Source organism: Bison bison, unplaced genomic scaffold (assembly GCF_000754665.1).
Source record: "Bison bison bison isolate TAMUID 2011002044 unplaced genomic scaffold, Bison_UMD1.0 scf7180017864384, whole genome shotgun sequence".
NCBI lineage: Eukaryota > Metazoa > Chordata > Mammalia > Artiodactyla > Bovidae > Bison > Bison bison.
In genome coordinates this window covers 8,245,550-8,264,758 of record NW_011494956.1, presented here as the reverse complement: position 1 = coordinate 8,264,758, position 19,209 = coordinate 8,245,550, and the positions used below count along the sequence as shown (strand labels likewise).

At 36.1% G+C, this 19,209-nt stretch overlaps 1 protein-coding gene across 9 annotated transcripts in view; it reads left to right on the top strand.

The window, feature by feature from the left end:
• TRPC1 (transient receptor potential cation channel, subfamily C, member 1) overlaps window positions 1-19,209 on the top strand; it is a 60,867-nt gene that overhangs the window by 25,988 nt on the left and 15,670 nt on the right. For all 9 annotated transcript variants that reach the window (XM_010858148.1, XM_010858147.1, XM_010858145.1 and 6 more), the window contains 5 exons: window positions 4,578-4,709; window positions 6,530-6,725; window positions 10,656-10,992; window positions 17,100-17,239; window positions 18,880-19,023. In XM_010858148.1, coding sequence (XP_010856450.1) covers window positions 4,578-4,709; window positions 6,530-6,725; window positions 10,656-10,992; window positions 17,100-17,239; window positions 18,880-19,023 — 949 coding nt within the window. The remainder of the gene's footprint in view (window positions 1-4,577; window positions 4,710-6,529; window positions 6,726-10,655; window positions 10,993-17,099; window positions 17,240-18,879; window positions 19,024-19,209) is intronic.

The following is a 19,209-nucleotide window of genomic DNA, read 5'->3' as shown; positions in this document are numbered from 1 at the left end:
TCCTAGAATGTCGGCATTCACTCTTGCCATCTCTTGTTTGACCACTTCCAGTTTGCCTTGATTCATGGACCTGACATTCCAGGTTCCTATGCAATATTGTTCTTTACAGCATCGGACCTTGCTTCTCTCACCAGTCACATCCACAGCTGGGTATTCTTTTTGCTTTGGCTCCATCCCTTCATTCTTTCTGGAGTTATTTCTCCACTCTTCTCCAGTAGCATATTGGGCACCTACTGACCTGGGGAGTTTCTCTTTCAGTATCCCATCATTTTGCTTTTTCATACTGTTCATGGGGTTCTCAAGGCAAGAATACTGAAGTGGTTTGCCATTCCCTTCTCCAGTGGACCACATTCTGTCAGATCTCTCCGCCATGACCCACCCATCTTGGGTGGCCCCACGGGCATGGCTTAGTTTCATTGAGTTAGACAAGGCTGTGGTCCTAGTGTGATTAGATTGACTAGTTTTCTGTGAGTATGGTTTCAGTGTGTTTGCCTTCTGAACACCTACCATCTTGTAACACCTACTGTCTTACTTGGGTTTCTCTTACCTTGGGCGTGGGGTATCTCTTCACAGCTGCTCCAGCAAAGCGCAGCCATTGCTCCTTACCTTGGATGAGGGGTTATCTCCTCACTGCCGCCCTTCCTGACCTTCAACGTGGAATAGCTCCTCTAGGCCCTGCTGCGCCCACGCAGCCACAACTCCTTGGACGTGGGGTTGGTCCTCCTGGCCAGCGCCCCTGGCGGTTACTAGTCTATGAGAAATTCCCTGGCAATCCAGTGGTTAGGACACCACGCTTCCACTGCCAAAGGCAAAGGTTCAATCCCTGGTGAGGGGACTAAGTATTAAAATCCTTTATTAATGTTAAATATAAATTATTTTCCAATAGTATGCTTACATGTGTAATAAGCATTTGGAGATAGGGTTTGATGCTGGAGAGAACACAATGCTGTTTTGATTTGAGATGTGAAAAAAGCTTGCTCTGAAAGCTTTTAGAGGAGCTGTGGCTTGAGCTCAGTGTTTAAGTATGAATAAAAATTAAAAGGTAAAAGGCATTTTGCATAGTACATGAATGTGGTTTATTTAGGGAACTGCAAGTGGTTTGGTATATTTGTTGAAGGCTTTGAGAGAGTTTGTTATTAATGTTTGAGAAAACACAGCAAATGTCAGAAGAGCTCTGACTAAAGTCATTTTCAGGAATTGCTAAGCAGAGCTGCAGGAGAAAAGAAAGCTAACCAAAAAAGAGATGGATAAAGGTTTCAGGGAAGTTGAAGAGCCAGTATACTAGCAATAAGGAAGAGAGGCAGTCTGTGTTTGTGAGATACTGGTTTTTAAATTTCAGAGCAGTGCTAGGTGATACAGTCTTTCCATTTATAACAACATGGTTAGACCTTGAGAGCTTTATGCTAAGTGAAACAAGTCAGATGGAGAAGGACAAATACTGTATGTTTTCACTCTTTTGTGGAATATAAAGCACAAAAACACCTATGGTTTAGTTGGGGAATGCATTCAAAGTTGCAGCCATTTCTTAAGAGTTCCTTGTCTTTTTCTTTTTATCAGACTTCCTGATGCTCTGCACACATGCCTAATTTTTTAGTCAGCTAGGAATTTGTGGAGACTTTGTATATCTTTTCTCATTTCCAAGGTCTCCCTATTAAATTTCCATTTGGTCCACTGTTTCCCTCACCTCACCCTGCAAACTTGGTCTTATAAAAAACTGCAGGTTTTCCTTGGTCATCCGTATTAAGTCCAATCCTTTCAGCCAGCAGAGCTGTAGGTTTTTACCTCCCAACAAATGGATTTATACCCCGTTAGCACAGAGAAGGCAATGGCACCCCACTCCAGTACTCTTGCCTGAAAAATCCCATGGATGGAGGAGCATGGTAGGCTGCAGTCCATGGGGTCGCTAAGAGTTGGACACGACTGAGCGACTTCACTTTCACTTTTCACTTGCATGCTTTGGAGAAGGAAGTGGCAACCCACTCCAGTGTTCTTTTCTGGAGAATCCCAGGGACGGGGGAACCTGGTGGACTGCCGTCTATGGGGTCACACAGAGTCGGAAACGACTGAAGTAACTTAGCAGCAGCAGCAGCAGCACAAAGGTGCAGATTTACCAGTTTCAGAATGGAAAACTACGGTTATCCTTAAATGAACTGAAAGCAGAGATGATGGATGTGGCCTTAGGCAAAAAGGCCACAGGTTCCAGCCATTCCTGCCTGAAGTTCTGGTAGTTTTCCAGTAATTGATTGTCAATAGATAATTTTGAGTGACCTGAAATAGTTGATTTTTTAAAAAATGATTTTGTCCGTTTTATGCATATTTTTGTACAGTAAAATCATTGATCTCTTTATATTCTACCATTACTTTTGATAGTGTTTTGAATACCAAAATGACAGATTTTATTTTATTTTAATTTACTGAAGTACAGTTGATTTATAACATGATACTGATATTAGCTATACCCCAGTGTGACTCAGAGATGCACATATGTACATTCTTTTTTATATTCTTTTCTTTATGGTTTATCAGAGGGTATTGAATATAGTTCCCTGTGCTCAACAGGAGGACCTTGTTGTTAATCCATTCTACATATAGTAGTTTGCATCTGCCAACCCCAAACTCCCAGTCCATCTTCTTCCCCCCTCCCCCCTTGTCAACCACAAATCTATTCTCTATGCCCAAAATGACAGATGTTATAAAGTGGTGCAGCCTCATTATTTTTCTGATTCTATCTAATTTCTTTCCGTACTATGGCACTTCGTTGTTATACAGCCACTTGTTTGCCACCAATACGAGCAGTTTTTCTGTGCATTATGTCCCTAATCCATATTTTTAGACATGATAATGTAGGCTAATACAAAAGTCATTTTTACAAACAACCCGCTGAAATTAATTACCATAAAAATAGTACAGGCATAATGATGGAAACAAATTAGTTGCTTAAGTGTATATATTTTTTCTCAAGTTTTTGGAGCAGTTTTGGTATAGACAAATACTGCTTTAGAAATCCTTGCTTAAGATAAAATAATTGTACTAGTTTATTAAATAGCTAGATCAAAGTTGGATTTCATAAATATTGTTTTCTTAAAAATGCATTATATAGCGCCCATTTTTGTGTCTAAGACATGAGACCTAGCAGTTAAATAAGAAATAGTTCAATAAATTTATTTCATAAAAGTTTTTAATTTCTATACAGAAAAATTTCATTGCAAAGTAAAAAGACAAACAACCAACTGGGGAAAAGTATTTAAAACACTTTTGACTAGACAGAGGGCTAATTTCTTTGATATATAAAGAGATTTTACAAGTTGATGAATTTTTTTAAAAATCACCAGAAAAATAGGGAAATACAAATGAACAGATAGTTTACAGAACTATAATGAAAAGTAAACATGAAAGGATGCTTGAGCTTTTAGAGAAATTTAGAGTAATACCACTCTTAAAATTCCATTTTTCTTCCTTTAGGGTGGCAGCATGAAGATGTGGGGGGGAAATGAGCTTTCCTTATTGTTTGTGCTTTGGAAACATCCTCCAGATTTTAAGATACACATGCCATTTTATCCAGCAATTCTGAGTGTGCAAAGGATATATGAGCTAAAGAATAATCATTGTTATATTATTAATTGAAGTAAAAAATTAGAAGCAACCTAAATTTCCATTAAGTTGGACTGCCATCAAATGGAAAACCATCCAGTTTTAGGAAATAATGAGGTTACTCTGTATGTAGTGACATAGAAATAATTGTCCCTGTATACAGTATGTCTGAGAACTTTTGTGTATGACTAGAAAATATCAGGAAAGATTTTTCACAATTCTCTGAAAGGTGACTATCTTCGAGGAGTAGACTTGGTAGAAGGAGAAAAATTGCAGAGCATTATGTTTCTAAACTGCTTGCTTTTTTAAAAGAAACAGACATATATTAAATTTTTATTTAAAAGTAAGAATATATAATAGTTACCAAATTTTAAATTAAGAATTATATGTTTATAAATGAAAGAATAATAGCAAAACTTTTTTGATTTGGTTCCTGTTAGATATTGAATATGAACATTAATTAGCTCATGGAAGGTAAAGGTAATACTTTTCTATTAGCTAGAAATTAGGCATAAATGAATGATTTTATTCTTAAGATTTGAAAACGTCTTTCAAAAATAACCTGATTGAATGAGTCATGTGTTGTATATATGTAGCATATTAAAGTAAATTTATTGCTGGGGAAGGAAAATTTAATAAGCATCCATATAGTCAATTAGTTATTAGCAGATTTCATTTAAAATAATACTAAGTTCAGGAATAGAAACTTTTTAATTAAATTGAAGGATACAGAGTTTTAAATCTATGAAAAGAAATACTAAAACGATTTGTTTAAAAGCAGTGGTATAAAATTTTTCAATAATTATTTCTCAGAATATTTATTTTTAAGTCTGTATTTTTATGTAGGCTTTATAATAAGTGTATTATAAATGTTTTATTTTCTTTTAATTTTATAATATTTTAAATTTATGGAAATTATAGGTTAAAAATACTAATCACATGTATATAATAAATGTTTTACATAATGGAATCAAATTTTATCTCAGGTTTCGTCTTGATATATATCGCTGCTTGGCCAGTCCAGCTCTAATAATGTTAACAGAGGAGGATCCAATTCTGAGAGCATTTGAACTTAGTGCTGATTTAAAAGAACTAAGCCTCGTGGAGGTGGAATTCAGGTGGGAATGAATGGAAATTGTAAATTATCTCTCTTTTTTTCCAAAATATTTTCAGCATGAATTTTTTCATAGGCCAAATTATCACTTAATGTTTATTTACATGTGATCCAAAATGACCAGGCCTTCCTGCCACATACTTAGGATTTTCCTCTTCTCTCAGTGGAACAGATCCTAGTATCACTTATCACTTAGGTCACTCTTTCCCCAACTTCACTCTTCCACCCTCCCTTAAATCCTTACTTTGTTCAACGTTACCAGAGGCATTCTACGGCAATGTGAAGAATAAAGGGAATGGTAGCCATAAACAAGAGCAAACTTACTTACAACTGCTCTCTTTCCTCATTCTCAGATTCTATAACCATCCTTGGAGCCCAGCCCTTCATAACTTTCAGAAGCATATCGAATGCTTTTTTTGCATGTCAGGTACATTTCACACACCCAGACATTGTCCCATTTCACTAGTGAGATTTTCTAGTAGGAGAAACATAACATGTAGACATAAAACTAATTAGGTAAGATTACAATTAAATTCTTAGACTAAGAAGTAGATAATACTTTGTTAAAGAAATTCAACTAGTTATTCTACCAAACTTAGGTAGTTTTGGTTATGTAGTAAATGCAAAGAATAGATGAGAAAATGTTAGCCGGTAAGGAAAAGTTTTTAATTCTTTGAGTTATAACTTTATGCAGCCAGTTCATGGACAACTCCATTGAATAGAAAATTAATCAATGAAAAATTCTTCATATTTTCCCTTCCTTTCACTTTAAAAACACTGAATAAAAAATAAGTTTCTGGAATCTGATCCCAATTGTTTCATAACTATTTATTTCTAACTTTATTCTTAAGTTGTTCCACTGAGGCTTAAGCTTAATGTAATTGATATTTTATAAAGAATTGCCTATTAAAACTTCTTAGTTTCTCACAAGTGATTTAGGTTTGCCTTTAATAAGCAGGTAAGTCCTAAGTTTCAAGGAATAGTGATTCTGTACTAGGAATGTTTCAGTGTTTCTAACTTGAATTTTGTTCAAAGGAACATCTTAAAAATGCAACAAAATACTATTTTGATATCAGAAGTAGTGTAAACATGTTTCAAACTATCATTGAAAAAATTTCTGGTTAAAAATCATATAATAATATTTATTGGATAGGAGAAGGCAATGGCACCCCACTCCAGTACTTTTGCCTGGAGGATCCCATGGACGGAGGAGCCTGGTAGGCTGCGGTCCATGGGATCGCTGGAGTCGGACACGACTGAGCGACTTCACTTTCCCTTTTCGCTTTCATGCATTGGAGAAGTAAATGGCGGCCCACTCCAGTGTTCTTGCCTGGAGAATCCCGGGGACGGCGGAGCCTGGTGGGCTGCCATCTCTGGGGTCGCACAGAGTCGGACACGACTGAAGCGATGCAGCAGCAGCATCAAGATATTATTATCTATTGTTTATATAAATAATATAAAAGAAAGCTTTATACAGAACTTACAGAGAATAAAGGCAAATGAGTTACATGAAGAACATGTTGAAAATATTATCAGAATTTCTAGGAATATCAATATATATAAGAAAACTCTGTACTCATCTGAGATTATCAGTGTGAATGCAGAGAACATAATTGTGTTACAATTATGGACACGAAGTCGGACACGACTGAAGCGACTTAGCAGCAGCAGCAGCAGCAGCAGGTTCCTTCGACAGCACAAAATGACTTCAGATGTTGTGTAGCACTGTCAGAATTAAAATGTTATTGAGTAATATTTCTAGTGAAAACACCTTAATTAGAAGATGGAAGTGGCATTTCTAATAATAGACTGTGCACTTTGCAGGAATGATTATGAGGAACTAGCCCGGCAGTGTAAAATGTTTGCTAAAGATTTGCTTGCCCAAGCCCGGAATTCACGTGAATTAGAAGTTATCCTAAACCATACATCCAATGATGAGCCTCTTGACAAACGGGGATTACTAGAAGAAAGAATGAACTTAAGTCGTCTAAAACTTGCTATCAAATATAACCAAAAGGAGGTATGAAGTTTTCTGTGATATATTTAAATTATTTCCTCCACAGTAGTCTGTGGCTCAGGGCAAAGGCTTTGGAGCAATACATTTACATTGAGATCCTAGTTCTGCTTCATAAAAACTGTATGTCCTTGGGAAAGTTATTGAATCTGTCTGAGCTTTAGTTTTAAGAATTAATTAAGGATATGCATATTTAAAGAGTTTAGTACAATGAGTATTACCTTTAAGTAAGTACTCAATAAATGGTAGTCGCTATTATTTTTAACAATAATAATACTATGGATATTAATGTAATGTTTTTGCTAAATAGTAGCTAGGCAGGTAAGATTTTGAATAGTAAATGCCTTCCTAATGCAGTTTCCACTTTGTGTTATGTCTGTTACGAATTTATATTATTAACCTAGTTATAAATAGTCCTTTCTACAGATAGAGGGCCTTTCTGTTTAAAAATAAAAGTATCAGATATTATGTTCCTTATTCTTATTTGTTAATTCATTGTGAAACCCAAAGGTGGAGAGACGTATGCTATGATAACTAAGTTGAATCTGGCTCTTCTGGCATCATCCCTTCCTATTAAGGGAAATACCTATTTCTACTCCCCATACACTCACATGCATATGATTCAGGAACTTGAAGAAGGAAGGTATGCATTTTTAATTTCATTTTTTGAGATAAGTTAATAGACATAGATATTTATATGCAGACAATGATGTTCAGTTGGGGAATGCTGGTGTATGATACTTTTAAGGTATTGCTTCTAAGACCCATTATTCTTATTAACAATATAGATATTGGAGTAAAACTTGCTTATCACAATTATATTAGTATAAAAATGGGGCCCAAAATAGATTATGGTAGAAGGCAAGATATAGGACCTTTGGTGCTCAGAGCAGAGTTTTTTATTATCTTGGTTGACAGTTTGAGCCTCTGAATAGCTTTGTGACTTGGGAGATTGATATAGGAATTTTCAGATGTTACTGTAAGATTACCTAGATATTATACTTCTCATCCAGATCTCTGGCTTCAAATCCTATACTTTTTCTAGTACTCTGAGGTTTCTTACTTAAGGTAGAGGATTCATAGGAAAAAAATTAAGTATAAGAATTTGGATCTAGGTAGCTATAAGATGGTAAATTAATAACATACCTATGTTGCTTAAGAAGGAAATACAATGTTAATATGTATACCTAAAAACAGAGAACTCTGATATAATCTTCCTCTAATATACATTTGAATAGATCTTATGTTTATTTACTTTTGTGTTCCACAACCTAAAATAGACATGAAATACTAGAAAATGACAGAAAAGATATAGCAGGATACAAAATCAACTTAAGTGATTGGAAAAAGAATCTCAAAAAAGGTGGAAAAAACCAAGATTATCCTGGTAAGGGGAGAAAAACTAAGGAAGTTTCCTAATGATTGATATATATATATATATCCCTGAAGAATTCAGAGGATAACCAAATGTTCCATTCTAAAGAAGATTGCTCAGTGTGCTCAGTCACTTCAGTCGTGTCCGACTCTCTGCAACCCCATGGACCACGGCCTGACAGACTCCTCTGTCCATGGGATTCTCCAGGCAAGATTACTGGATTGGGTTGCCATTTCCTTCTCCAGTGACAAAGTGTGAAGTGAGTGAAGTGAAGTCACTCAGTCATGTCCGACTCTTTGTGACCCCATGGACAGAGGAGCCTGGTAGCCTGGTAGTCCATGGACTGTAGCCTACCAGGCTCCTCTGTCCATGGGTTTTTCCAGGCAGAAGTACTGGAGTGGGTAAAGAAGATTAGAGAAAAGGAATAAGGAGTAATGGTAATACTTTTTAGTTGGGAGGAAAATATTCTGTAATTTTAAAAATGAATGAAATATAAATTAGTTTTTTACATTGGATTTCTAAATATAATCAAAGGGAAAGATAATATTTTCTCAGATAGTTGATATATTTTGTTCTGGTGCTACATCCTGAATAACAAACTGCCCTGATACTCAAGTGGTATAAAACAATATTTCATAGTCATTTTGTAATAATTTCATTATCATTTTATTATGCTCTTGAGTTTTGTGAGGTCACAAATCTCTTGAGGTCAAGAATTAGGAAAGGGCACAGCAAGGTTGATTTGTCTCTGCTTCACCATGTCAATGATCTCAGCTACAGTTATTTGGGAGGTTTCTTCACTCATATGCCTGGTGCTTGAGCAGCACCTGAGGTCTCAAACAGGGAGCTCTGAGTGGGCAGGATGCTCAGTAGGCTGGGTCCATTGAGGGCAGTCTTCCTGAGAACTCAGGACTGGAACCATGGAGGAGCATGGCCCTCATGGTGCGCTGGCTGCAAGGAGATGGTCTGAGAAGCCTCTGAGGGTTAATCAGAGTGGCTACATGTAGCCTCAGCTTCTTTGTAGGCTGGTGGCTTCAGGGCAGTGGGACGTTTTATATGCCATCTTTTGGCTCCAAGAGTAAGACCAGCCTTTAGAATTCACATAGCATCACTTCTTCCAGAATCTACTTGTTAAAGCAAGAACAACCTTGGTGAATTGAAGGGTAGGGAATATTGGTAGCCTCTCTGTTGTTGATGAGAAGAGTATCAAAGAATTTGTGTCTATATTTTAAAACCACCACAGACTTAGAATATCTCCAGTTGAAAGTTCTTCCAATTACATATTTAACATTATGGTTAATTAAATCATCATTGTATAGAGAGATGACGAGGGTAGCAGTCAGTCCTGAGATTGCTTTGATACTTGGGAGAAGGATGAAACTACTGAGTTTGGGATGCTACTAAACTGGGTGGTTGGTGGGAAGAAAATGTGTATTTTTCTCCCTGATAGTTCCTTTTGAGGGACAAATTAACAATTCCCTAACAACACTGAGAGCTAAGCAGAAGGACAAATATTAATTGCCAAAAATAGGTATGGCTTATTAGGAAATTTCTTGATAAGCACAATAAACAGCAAAACTCTGTCCAAGGTTTTTAAGTACACTGTTGCATTCTATAAATTATATTCTGTCTTGGGATGAAACATTTTAAAACACAACATTGACCAAATATTATTGAATATCTGAATGATATTATAATCATTTGTGCTTTACTTCAAGCCTGGTTACATTACTGAGTCCAGAGTCATCAGAATCCTTAACTTATACTTCCCAGCATGAACATTATATTGGGAAAATATTACTTCTGAATTTTGCAAACTAAGAATCTTTGTAAACTTCAGTAAATTAATTTCTATATTTGAACTAGAATTTTCCTCCTATTTGGGAACATTTTTCCTTTTCTTCTCACACAGAATTCCATTTTATGAGGATTTAAGAGCGTCTTTAACACATTTTAAGAAATTCTCAGTGTTTTCATGGAACATAAATATATGTGATGTTTAGCCTTTAATTGCTTTGCTGTGCTTGACATGTTGGTTTCTGGAAACTGAAATCCTTAATTTTTCTAGGCTGAAGTCTCTTTCTATGGATTATGCTTGTTAATTTTGAAATTTCATAAACACTGTTATGAGTCTTATAAAGTAAATGTTTCATAATGGCCAAGCAGGCTAGTAATAGTCACTAATACTTAAGTGATGCATGCTGTGACCAGGCACTATTCTAAGAGCTTTACATTTAATTCTCATAACCAGTGTTTGGCTAGATACTATTACTATCCTCATTTTATAGATGGAGAATTAGAGGCTGAGAGAGATTTAAAAACTTGCTCAAGGTCATTTAGTAAGTTAAGTGGCAGAGCCTGGAATTAAATCTAGATAATCTGGCTCCAGAGTCTATGCTCTTAACCACTACACTCTTTTATTACATGTAAGAAAAATAAACTGGACTATATAGAACTGATTTCAAGCTATAATTAAAACTTTGAATATCAACGAAATAATAGTACTATTGGATCCTGTTTACAAGTTATATTTTACTTGTGTGTGTGTGCTTCCTTTTCAGTTTGTTTCCCAGTCCAACTGTCAGCAGTTCCTGAACACTGTTTGGTTTGGACAGATGTCAGGTTACCGTCGTAAGCCTACCTGTAAGAAGATAATGACTGTTTTGACAGTTGGCATCTTTTGGCCAGTTTTGTCACTTTGTTATTTGATAGCTCCAAAATCTCAGTTTGGCAGAATTATTCACACACCTTTCATGAAATTTATTATTCATGGAGCATCATATTTCACATTCCTACTGTTATTAAACCTATACTCTCTTGTCTACAATGAGGATAAGAAAAACACAATGGGGCCAGCCCTTGAAAGAATAGACTATCTCCTTATACTGTGGATTATTGGTAGGTATCAAGTTAGTTTAAAAGGTTCTGCCTTTATTTAGCCCGTTAATTCTCCCTTGATTGCTGGCATTATAAACTGCATTCAACTTATAATTTTACACAGTTTATACGGCAAGAATTTGAACACTTCCATAATCATTGAGTGCTCGCTTAGGCAGCACATACACTCAAATTGGAACAATACAGAGAAGATGGCTGTATTTGTGAAGCGTTCCATATTTGGGGGGGCTTCCCTGGTGGCTTAGATGGTAAAGAATCTGCCTGCAATGCGGGAGACCTTGGTTCAACACCTAGGTTGGGAAGATCCCCTGGAGGAGGGCGTGGCAACCCACTCCCAGTATTCTTGCCTAGACAATCCCCATGGAGAGAGGGGCTTGGTGGGTTACAGTTCCAGGGGTTGCAAAGAGTCGGACATGACTGAGCGACTAAGCGCATGATCATTGGAGACATAGCTTACATTTTTTTTAAAAGATAAATGTTCTTAAACTTGATAATAAGGAAGCAGATCTCTTCATATGATTTAATTACATGGGGGCTAAGAATTCTTTCTCAGTTACTAAAATTGTTCATGCTTGTTAAAGACAGATTTTGCTGATGAATTATTTTTGGTTATAAGAATATGAACATTTTCTTAGGTATTTTAAAATATAATATATTTTATACTTGGTTGCATTTTAAGAGTTAACTATTTTGTTATATCATTAGTTTTTCTTTTAAGAACCTATGAACTTTTGCAAAAGCATATTACCTTACTTCTGTTTGTGCTCAGTTGCTCAGTCATGTCTGACTCTTTGGATTGTAGCCCTCCAGGCTCCTCTGTCCATGGGGTTTTCCAGGCAAGAATACTGGAGTAGGTTGCCGTTTCCTCCTCCAGGGGATCTTCCTGATCCAGGGTTCAAACCCACGTCTCCTGCATTTTAGGCGGATTCTTTACTCCTGAGGCATCGGGGAAGCCCATCTGTATTATAGAAGCATTACTTAAATTTGAATTTAGAGCATTCCCTGGTGACTCACTCTGTAAATCAGTTCTTCACAATGATAGCCATATCTCTTTAGAAATAACAGTCTTTTAAAAAGATATTTTATTTGCTGAAAATTGTTTTTTTATAAGTATTATGCTGTAAAATAAATAATGACCTTCTGCAGTTTTTACTGCCCTTGCCCTTTTTGAGAGGGGTTGTGCCTGCTTGTTTAAAGGCATTCCTTGGTTCAGTTTACTTTTTCATGCAGTGAGTACAGTGACTCCTGACTCATGATACCTGGCTTTTGTACATTTATTTTCTGTTATTTTCCTTAACCCTCCAGAAAAATAAATAGGGTTGAATTACAAAGAGCAAGGTAAAAAAAGAAAAACAATGTGTTGTTGAATCCGCAGACTATTAATGGTATCCATTTAGTTAGGTGTTTTTTTTTAACTGTTGGAATATAATAGAACAGCCCTTACAAAAAGGTACATTTTGAAATGTTATATACCTGCTTTGTCCTGGCACAGGCAGAAACAGATATGGCCTAACATGCATGATGCTTATGATCTAATTATTGTTTTTAAAAAACTCAGTAACTTGAGAATCACACAGATAGAATAAATAATTATATTTGAGTTAAGTGCTACTAAGTAAAGATCATGGAGCTAAGAGGGCAAGCATATTATAAGGGCTTTTTACCTAGTTGGGGGATTGGAAAGGCTGTCCTGAAGAAGTGATAAATAAGCTAAAATTTAAAGAATAAATAGGAGTCAACTTGGAGAATTGGGAAAGAAAATTATTCTCAGAGAATTGGGAGAGAAAATATTCTAGGCTGATACAAAAGTTACATTCAAGGACCCTGTGACAAGAGGCACAAAGAAGGGACTGACTAATGGTCGAGCAAGGAGAGCAAGAGAAGTGGAATTCAGGATGAAGCCATAGATACGGATTTCGCACTAGACCCAAAACAGCCTTGTCGGCCATGTTAAGTAATTTTGACTTAATACTAAGAACAATGGGAAACCACTGATTTTTTAAGTGGGTAAGTGACAAGATCATTTTGGTTACAGTATAGAGAATGGGTTGGGAGGAAGAGCTGTGGCAAGAGTAGATGGAGGGAGACCAGTAAAGAGCCTGTTGCAGTAAGCTGATGGATACCTTGAACTTAGAATGGTCGTGATAGAAAAAGAGAGAAAGAATCAGGTTCAAGAGATTATAAAGTAAAGCAAATAGAACATGCAAATATGTATATATCACATATGCATATCACACACATATACATATCACATACATACATGTATATACACATCACACATATATATATATTTCCATGTGTGTATATATATATATATACATGTATATATATATAGGAGGAGAGGAGGTGGGGCATTATTAAGCAATGTAAGTATTCTGGAAGAGTACTAAGTTTGGGAATTTGTGAGATAATAGAATCTGAGAGTGGTTTTGGATATGTCGAAGTTGAAAAGTCTGTTGAGATACTCAAAAGAGATATCAATCATCCAATTGGTTGATTTTATAGTCTAGAATTCAAGAGGAAGTTTAAGCGTGAGTTAGCAGTATGCAGGTAATCTACATATATGTTGTATATGAAACTATGGGTGTGTATGAGACACGTGAGAAAGTATAAAATGAGAAGAGGGGACCTAGGAGCAAGCCTTGAGAAATCCCCAAATGATGGGATTATAGTTTTGCTAATATTAATAATTCTGTATGTGTATATATAGTCCATTGATTATGTAGTGATTGCATTGCTTATAATGGTTTAAAATTGTTGTGTTCTTCCAATCCAATTCAGAAATGTGAAATAGATCAAGTATATTAGCTTCATTTTGGTGTGGGGTGTTGCATAAGAGATGGGAAAATACCTGTCAGTGGTACTTAATATTCTTTCATATATCTGCCTTTTTAAAATCAAAATCTTATCCAATCCATGTTGTAATTTTTGTCAAGAGTTCCACTGAGGTATAATATTGCATTTTACAGAAATAAAACACTTATTTCTGTAAGCATCTTAGTTTAGTGTTTTAGTGTTACAGTGTTTGGGTTAATAAAATGTAAGTTATTTGCTTTAACATTTTTGATAGTTTTTATTTATATTATTTTCAGTTTTTAAAAATATTTATTTGGCTGTGCCAGCTCTTAGTTGCAGCATAAAGGATCTTTAGTTGTGGCATGTGGGATCTAATTCCCCGACCAGGGATTAAACCTGGGCCCCCTGCATTGGGAGTACGGACTCTTAGCTACTGGACCACCAGGGAAGTCCCTATTCATTTTAAATAGAAGCTCTTCCAAATGGAATTTTAAAAAAAGTATTTTTTGTGTCAGGTCAATTTTTAAAAATGTATTTTCTGTGTCAGATCTGCAGATATTTAAAAATGATCTTGTACATAAAGTATATGTTCTATATAATTAAGATATTATGAACAGAGTCTTTCAAGAATACCCGCAAAATACTTTTCCCAGGGGACTTAGTCTATCTACTGGTAAGCCAGAGGATGATTCTGATGGCTTAACTTGATCTTCACCCATATGTAGGTTGTAGCACTCTGTTCTTTTGTCATTTGTTGTTGTTCAGTCACTAAGTCATGTCCACCTCTTTGTGACTCCACGGATTGCAACACGCTAGGCTTCCGTCTTCCACTGTCTCCCCAGAGCGTGCTCAGGCTCATGTCCATTGAGTCAGTGGTGCTGTCTAACCATCTCGTCTTCTGTTGCCCTCTTCTCTTTTTGCCTTCAGTCTTTCCTAGCGTCAGGGTCTTTTCCAATGAGTCGGTTCTTCGCATCATGTGGCCAAAGTATTGGAGCTTTAGCATCAGTCCTTCTGATGAATATTCAGGGTTGATTTCTTTTAGCATTGACTGGTTTGATCTCCTTGCAGTCACTTTACATTCTCCTTAAAAATATCTTAATGGAGGAATGTATGGTAAAGCAATCCTCGATTGCTGTACTGTTCTCTGGTACTCCTAGGAATATAAAACTGGAGAAACTTCTAGCCAAAGAAGAGGAAGGAAGTTTTGGTTTGGTTGGTATTTATTTATGTGTATTTATTCATTGAGCAAGTTTTTTGAGCACCTTCTGTGTATCAGGCACTATTTAGGACATAAAGGACATTGGTTGATAAATATTCTTACTTTTGAAGAGTTTTTACCCAAAGTGGGAGAAAGATAGTCAGTTAATAGACATAATAAAGAAACTATGTCCATTGTTTAAAAGTGATAAATACTAAGGGAAAAGAAAGAGAAGCAGAGTTGGAGGATTGGGAGTGACAGGCATAAATTTGCGATTTTAAATAGGACGATCAGAGTAGGTGGTGAGCAAAGATGCAGGATGGATGTCTGGGTGAGGAGCTTCCAGCTGGAAGAAGAGCCAGTGTCCCATTTGGGAGTTTTGGGTGTTCAGAGAACAGCAAGGAAGACAGGAGGCCAGTGTGACCAGGGTAGTGGAAGGAAAGATTGAGAGGAGAGGAGATCCAAGAGGAGAGGTAATGTAGGGCCTCAGAGACCGTTGTAAAAAATTTGGTTTTGACTCTGAATAAAAGGAGACATGAGGGAAGGTGCAGTGTGCAGTGCCCGCTATGCACAGTCAGCAGCAGTGGTCTTAGGTTCTTATTAACAGTCACACTTGCCAGACACCACAGGCAGAAACCTGACACCAGATTTACTTAGCTCTGTAGAAGGATATAAGGCAGGAAATAAAGCATGACAGCTTCAAATACGTCTTTATTGGCAGTTCTTACAAAAGACTGGGACTTCTTAGCCCCATAGAGGGCACACTCAGTTGTGTGGAATGAGGCCATTTTCATGGGTGTGGGCTACCCCAGCCAGAGAAGCCTGAAAACTGGCAGGATTTCTTATAAATCAGGATATCTTAAAAAGCCGCAGAGTGTAGTTCCCGCTACAGGCACACTTCAAATTAAAGAAACATCGCACAGAGAAGCTGAAACCTGTGTTTCTTAACATGTTTTTATATAGTCCTGTTTGTGTATACTTTTGGGGTCTATGATTCCACTTATGCAGTTTCCCAGTCAGTGATTGTTTTTATAACAGTGTTGAACACAGCTGACTTTCCATACTTTCCTTATACGTTTCCAAGGAAACCACTTTAATAAATGATAACATGAGGTTTTGTTCCCATGGGGAAAGAGTTCTGTCCTGCAGTTAATTCTTTCTCCTCTGGGACTTGCTACAGGGTTTTGATGAGAGAAATAACACTTGCATTTTAAAGATTGTTCTGATTGCTGTGTTGAGAATAGATTTCAGGAAAAACACAGTAGAAGCAGGGAGACCAAGTGGGTTGTTTCAGACATTCAGGCCAGAGAAGATAGTGGCTTGAATTTGAAGTGGTGGTGAGAAAGGTTACTTCCTAACTATATTTTGAAAATAGAGCCAACGGATTTACTATTGCATTGAATGTGTGGTTTAAGAGAATATCAGTCAAGGGTGAGGCAAGGACATTTAGAGTGAGCATCTAGGATGGAGTTGCCATCAGCTGAGATACGGAAGTCTTCAAGTGCTGTGAGCCTGGGAGCAGAGACTAGGAGTTCAGTTTGGACATGTTGGGACATCCAGTTTGAGATTTAGAGTAGCCAACTACCTGTGCAAGTTAAGTTTAGGAGGGAGGTTTAGAGATACTTATTATTGTGTAAATACAAGTTTAGTTTAAAATTTGGAAGTCTACCACATAGATACTATTTAAAGCCATTAGACCAGACTGGATGAGGTCACTATAGGAGTGAGTGTAGATAGAGAAAAGAAAATAATCAGGAACTGAGCCTTTGGGGAGGGGACATTTAACAACGATTTATTTGTTTTCTTATGCTTATTTCACATCATTTATTAAAATCCCTGTCTGGGAAAGATATTGTCAGATGAAGCTTAAGATTCCTTTTCTTTGAAATTTTAAGAACTTTTTACTGAATGTTATTTTTTTCTTCTGAATAAGGCTACAGATGATACATGTTATTTAATACTTTGAATCTTAATATATCTTTTTAGTTTATTATTGAATTAAGAAGGCTACAGATGATACATGTTATTTAATACTTTGAATCTTAATATATCTTTTTAGTTTATTATTGAATTAAGAGAGCATCATCTGAGGTTTTTTTTCTTTTTTTTTTAGGAATGATATGGTCAGACATTAAAAGACTCTGGTATGAAGGGTTGGAAGACTTTTTAGAAGAATCTCGTAATCAGCTCAGTTTTGTCATGAATTCACTTTATTTGGCAACCTTTGCCCTCAAAGTGGTGGCTCACAACAAGGTGACTATTAACTATGTCAGTTGAAGGCACAAGTGAAGTTTATTGAGGAAAAACCCAAGATATTTAGCTATGGATCTCAGAGTTACTTTGGCCCAAATCTGTGTCTGATGTGTTTTCATTTTAAACCTATCTTTGGCAAGGAAATAGTGCCCATTGTTTCCTTCCTTACTAATACTTTCAAGGGTGTTAATTACCTTTAAATGTTGGTTACCTATTATATGCCAGGTACCTTGGTTGATACTTGCTATACTTTATCTCATTTTATTCTCACAGGGATTCTATGAGACAGATGTCCTTATCCCCATTTTGCAAATAAGGAAAAGGAAGCTCAGAGATAATAAGTAACTTGTCCAAGACCACACAGTAAGAAACCAAGACTGGATTTAAATCCAGGTCTGTCCGGGCATTTTCTTTCTACCAAATGCCAATTCCTTATATCTGAGCTAGGTTCATTTACCTATTACTTAAAATGAGAACACAAAGTTATTTAAATTGGTCATATTTACCAGGGAAAAGTTTATCTGAATGGAACTCATTATAGTGTTTTACACATTCCAAATCATGACGGTTATCTCCCATAGCTTAAAAAGTGATGTAAATTTAATTATTTCCTGATGCCTAAAGTTTTATATTTAAAATTTGACAAAAATCCAACCTTATAGACATCTTACAATGTTACTTTTATAAAGATTGATTTAAAGTCCAGGAAAGGTAACAGAAATTATGTTGACTATCTTTGTTTACACCTGAGTTTAGAATTCTGAGGTGTCACATTCAAGGAACTATTATATAATATTTTTTGAGTTTTGGCTAATTTACAGACTAGAGAGAAAACAAACTGATTTTCTTATACCACTTTATTAAAAACTCTATTCGTGTATTTGAGTATTAGTACAGAACATGTTTATTAGGTATGTTCAATGACCAGAGTTGAGAGGTTATTAAGAAAATAAAAATTGATCACTTATAGAGAAACGGCTGGATAGAGAGGTTGATGGTCATTGGTTTTTTTAGACTGGTCCCTTTTTTAGACTGGTCTCTTAGACTACCCTATAGAAGGAGGGTACCCATATAATTTTATTATTTCAAACTAAGACATACAAATGAAGAAAAGCACAATTAATAATTAGGCCAGGAAAACTGGTATGTAATCTGGGAGTGTCCCAGGCAGTTGAAACATGTGGTTACTCGGTGTCCAGGTATAATAATGCACCCTTTTTGTTCTTGTTTGGAAGGGAGAAGAGCTATGGCACATTGTAGAATCTTGAGTCAAGTAGCTAGCTTAATTTAATGTGAAAGTTAATGAATTTCAAGCTTGTGTTGCGGAATTTAAGAAAGACTAGCAAAAATTTCATTCATAAAAAGTTTAATGACTGTCTTTAAAAAATTATTTCGTCTTTTAAAGCCTGAGAATTTCTGAGAAAAGCTCTTCATGGAACACAATATTGCTACACATGTGTAGAAATTATCTATTTATTTAAAACAATGTTATTTCTATTAAAAGAGAAGTTTATGAAACATAAATGGAGTTCTGCCATAAGGAGACACAATATGGTTTTCTTTAAACGGTCAGAGTATTTGTTTTTATTTTCCTGAGTTGAGAGAGCCACTTACCTTTGGCTTTTTCCTCCTAATCTTAGTTTCATGATTTTGCGGATCGGAAGGACTGGGATGCGTTCCACCCTACACTGGTGGCAGAGGGACTTTTTGCATTTGCCAACGTTCTGAGTTATCTTCGTCTCTTTTTTATGTATACAACAAGCTCTATCTTGGGTCCATTACAGGTAAGCAGTTACAGTTTCTTAAAGAATATTTGTTAAAGCTACTACACCTTTTTCTTGTCCACTGGAATATTATTTTTCATGATGTCAAAACTAAATTTTGCTTTTGAAAATAATTAACAGTTGAAAAGTAACAGCGTGTTCATCTGCTTTGTTTCTGGCTGAATGACAATCCTTTGCTTTTAGGTA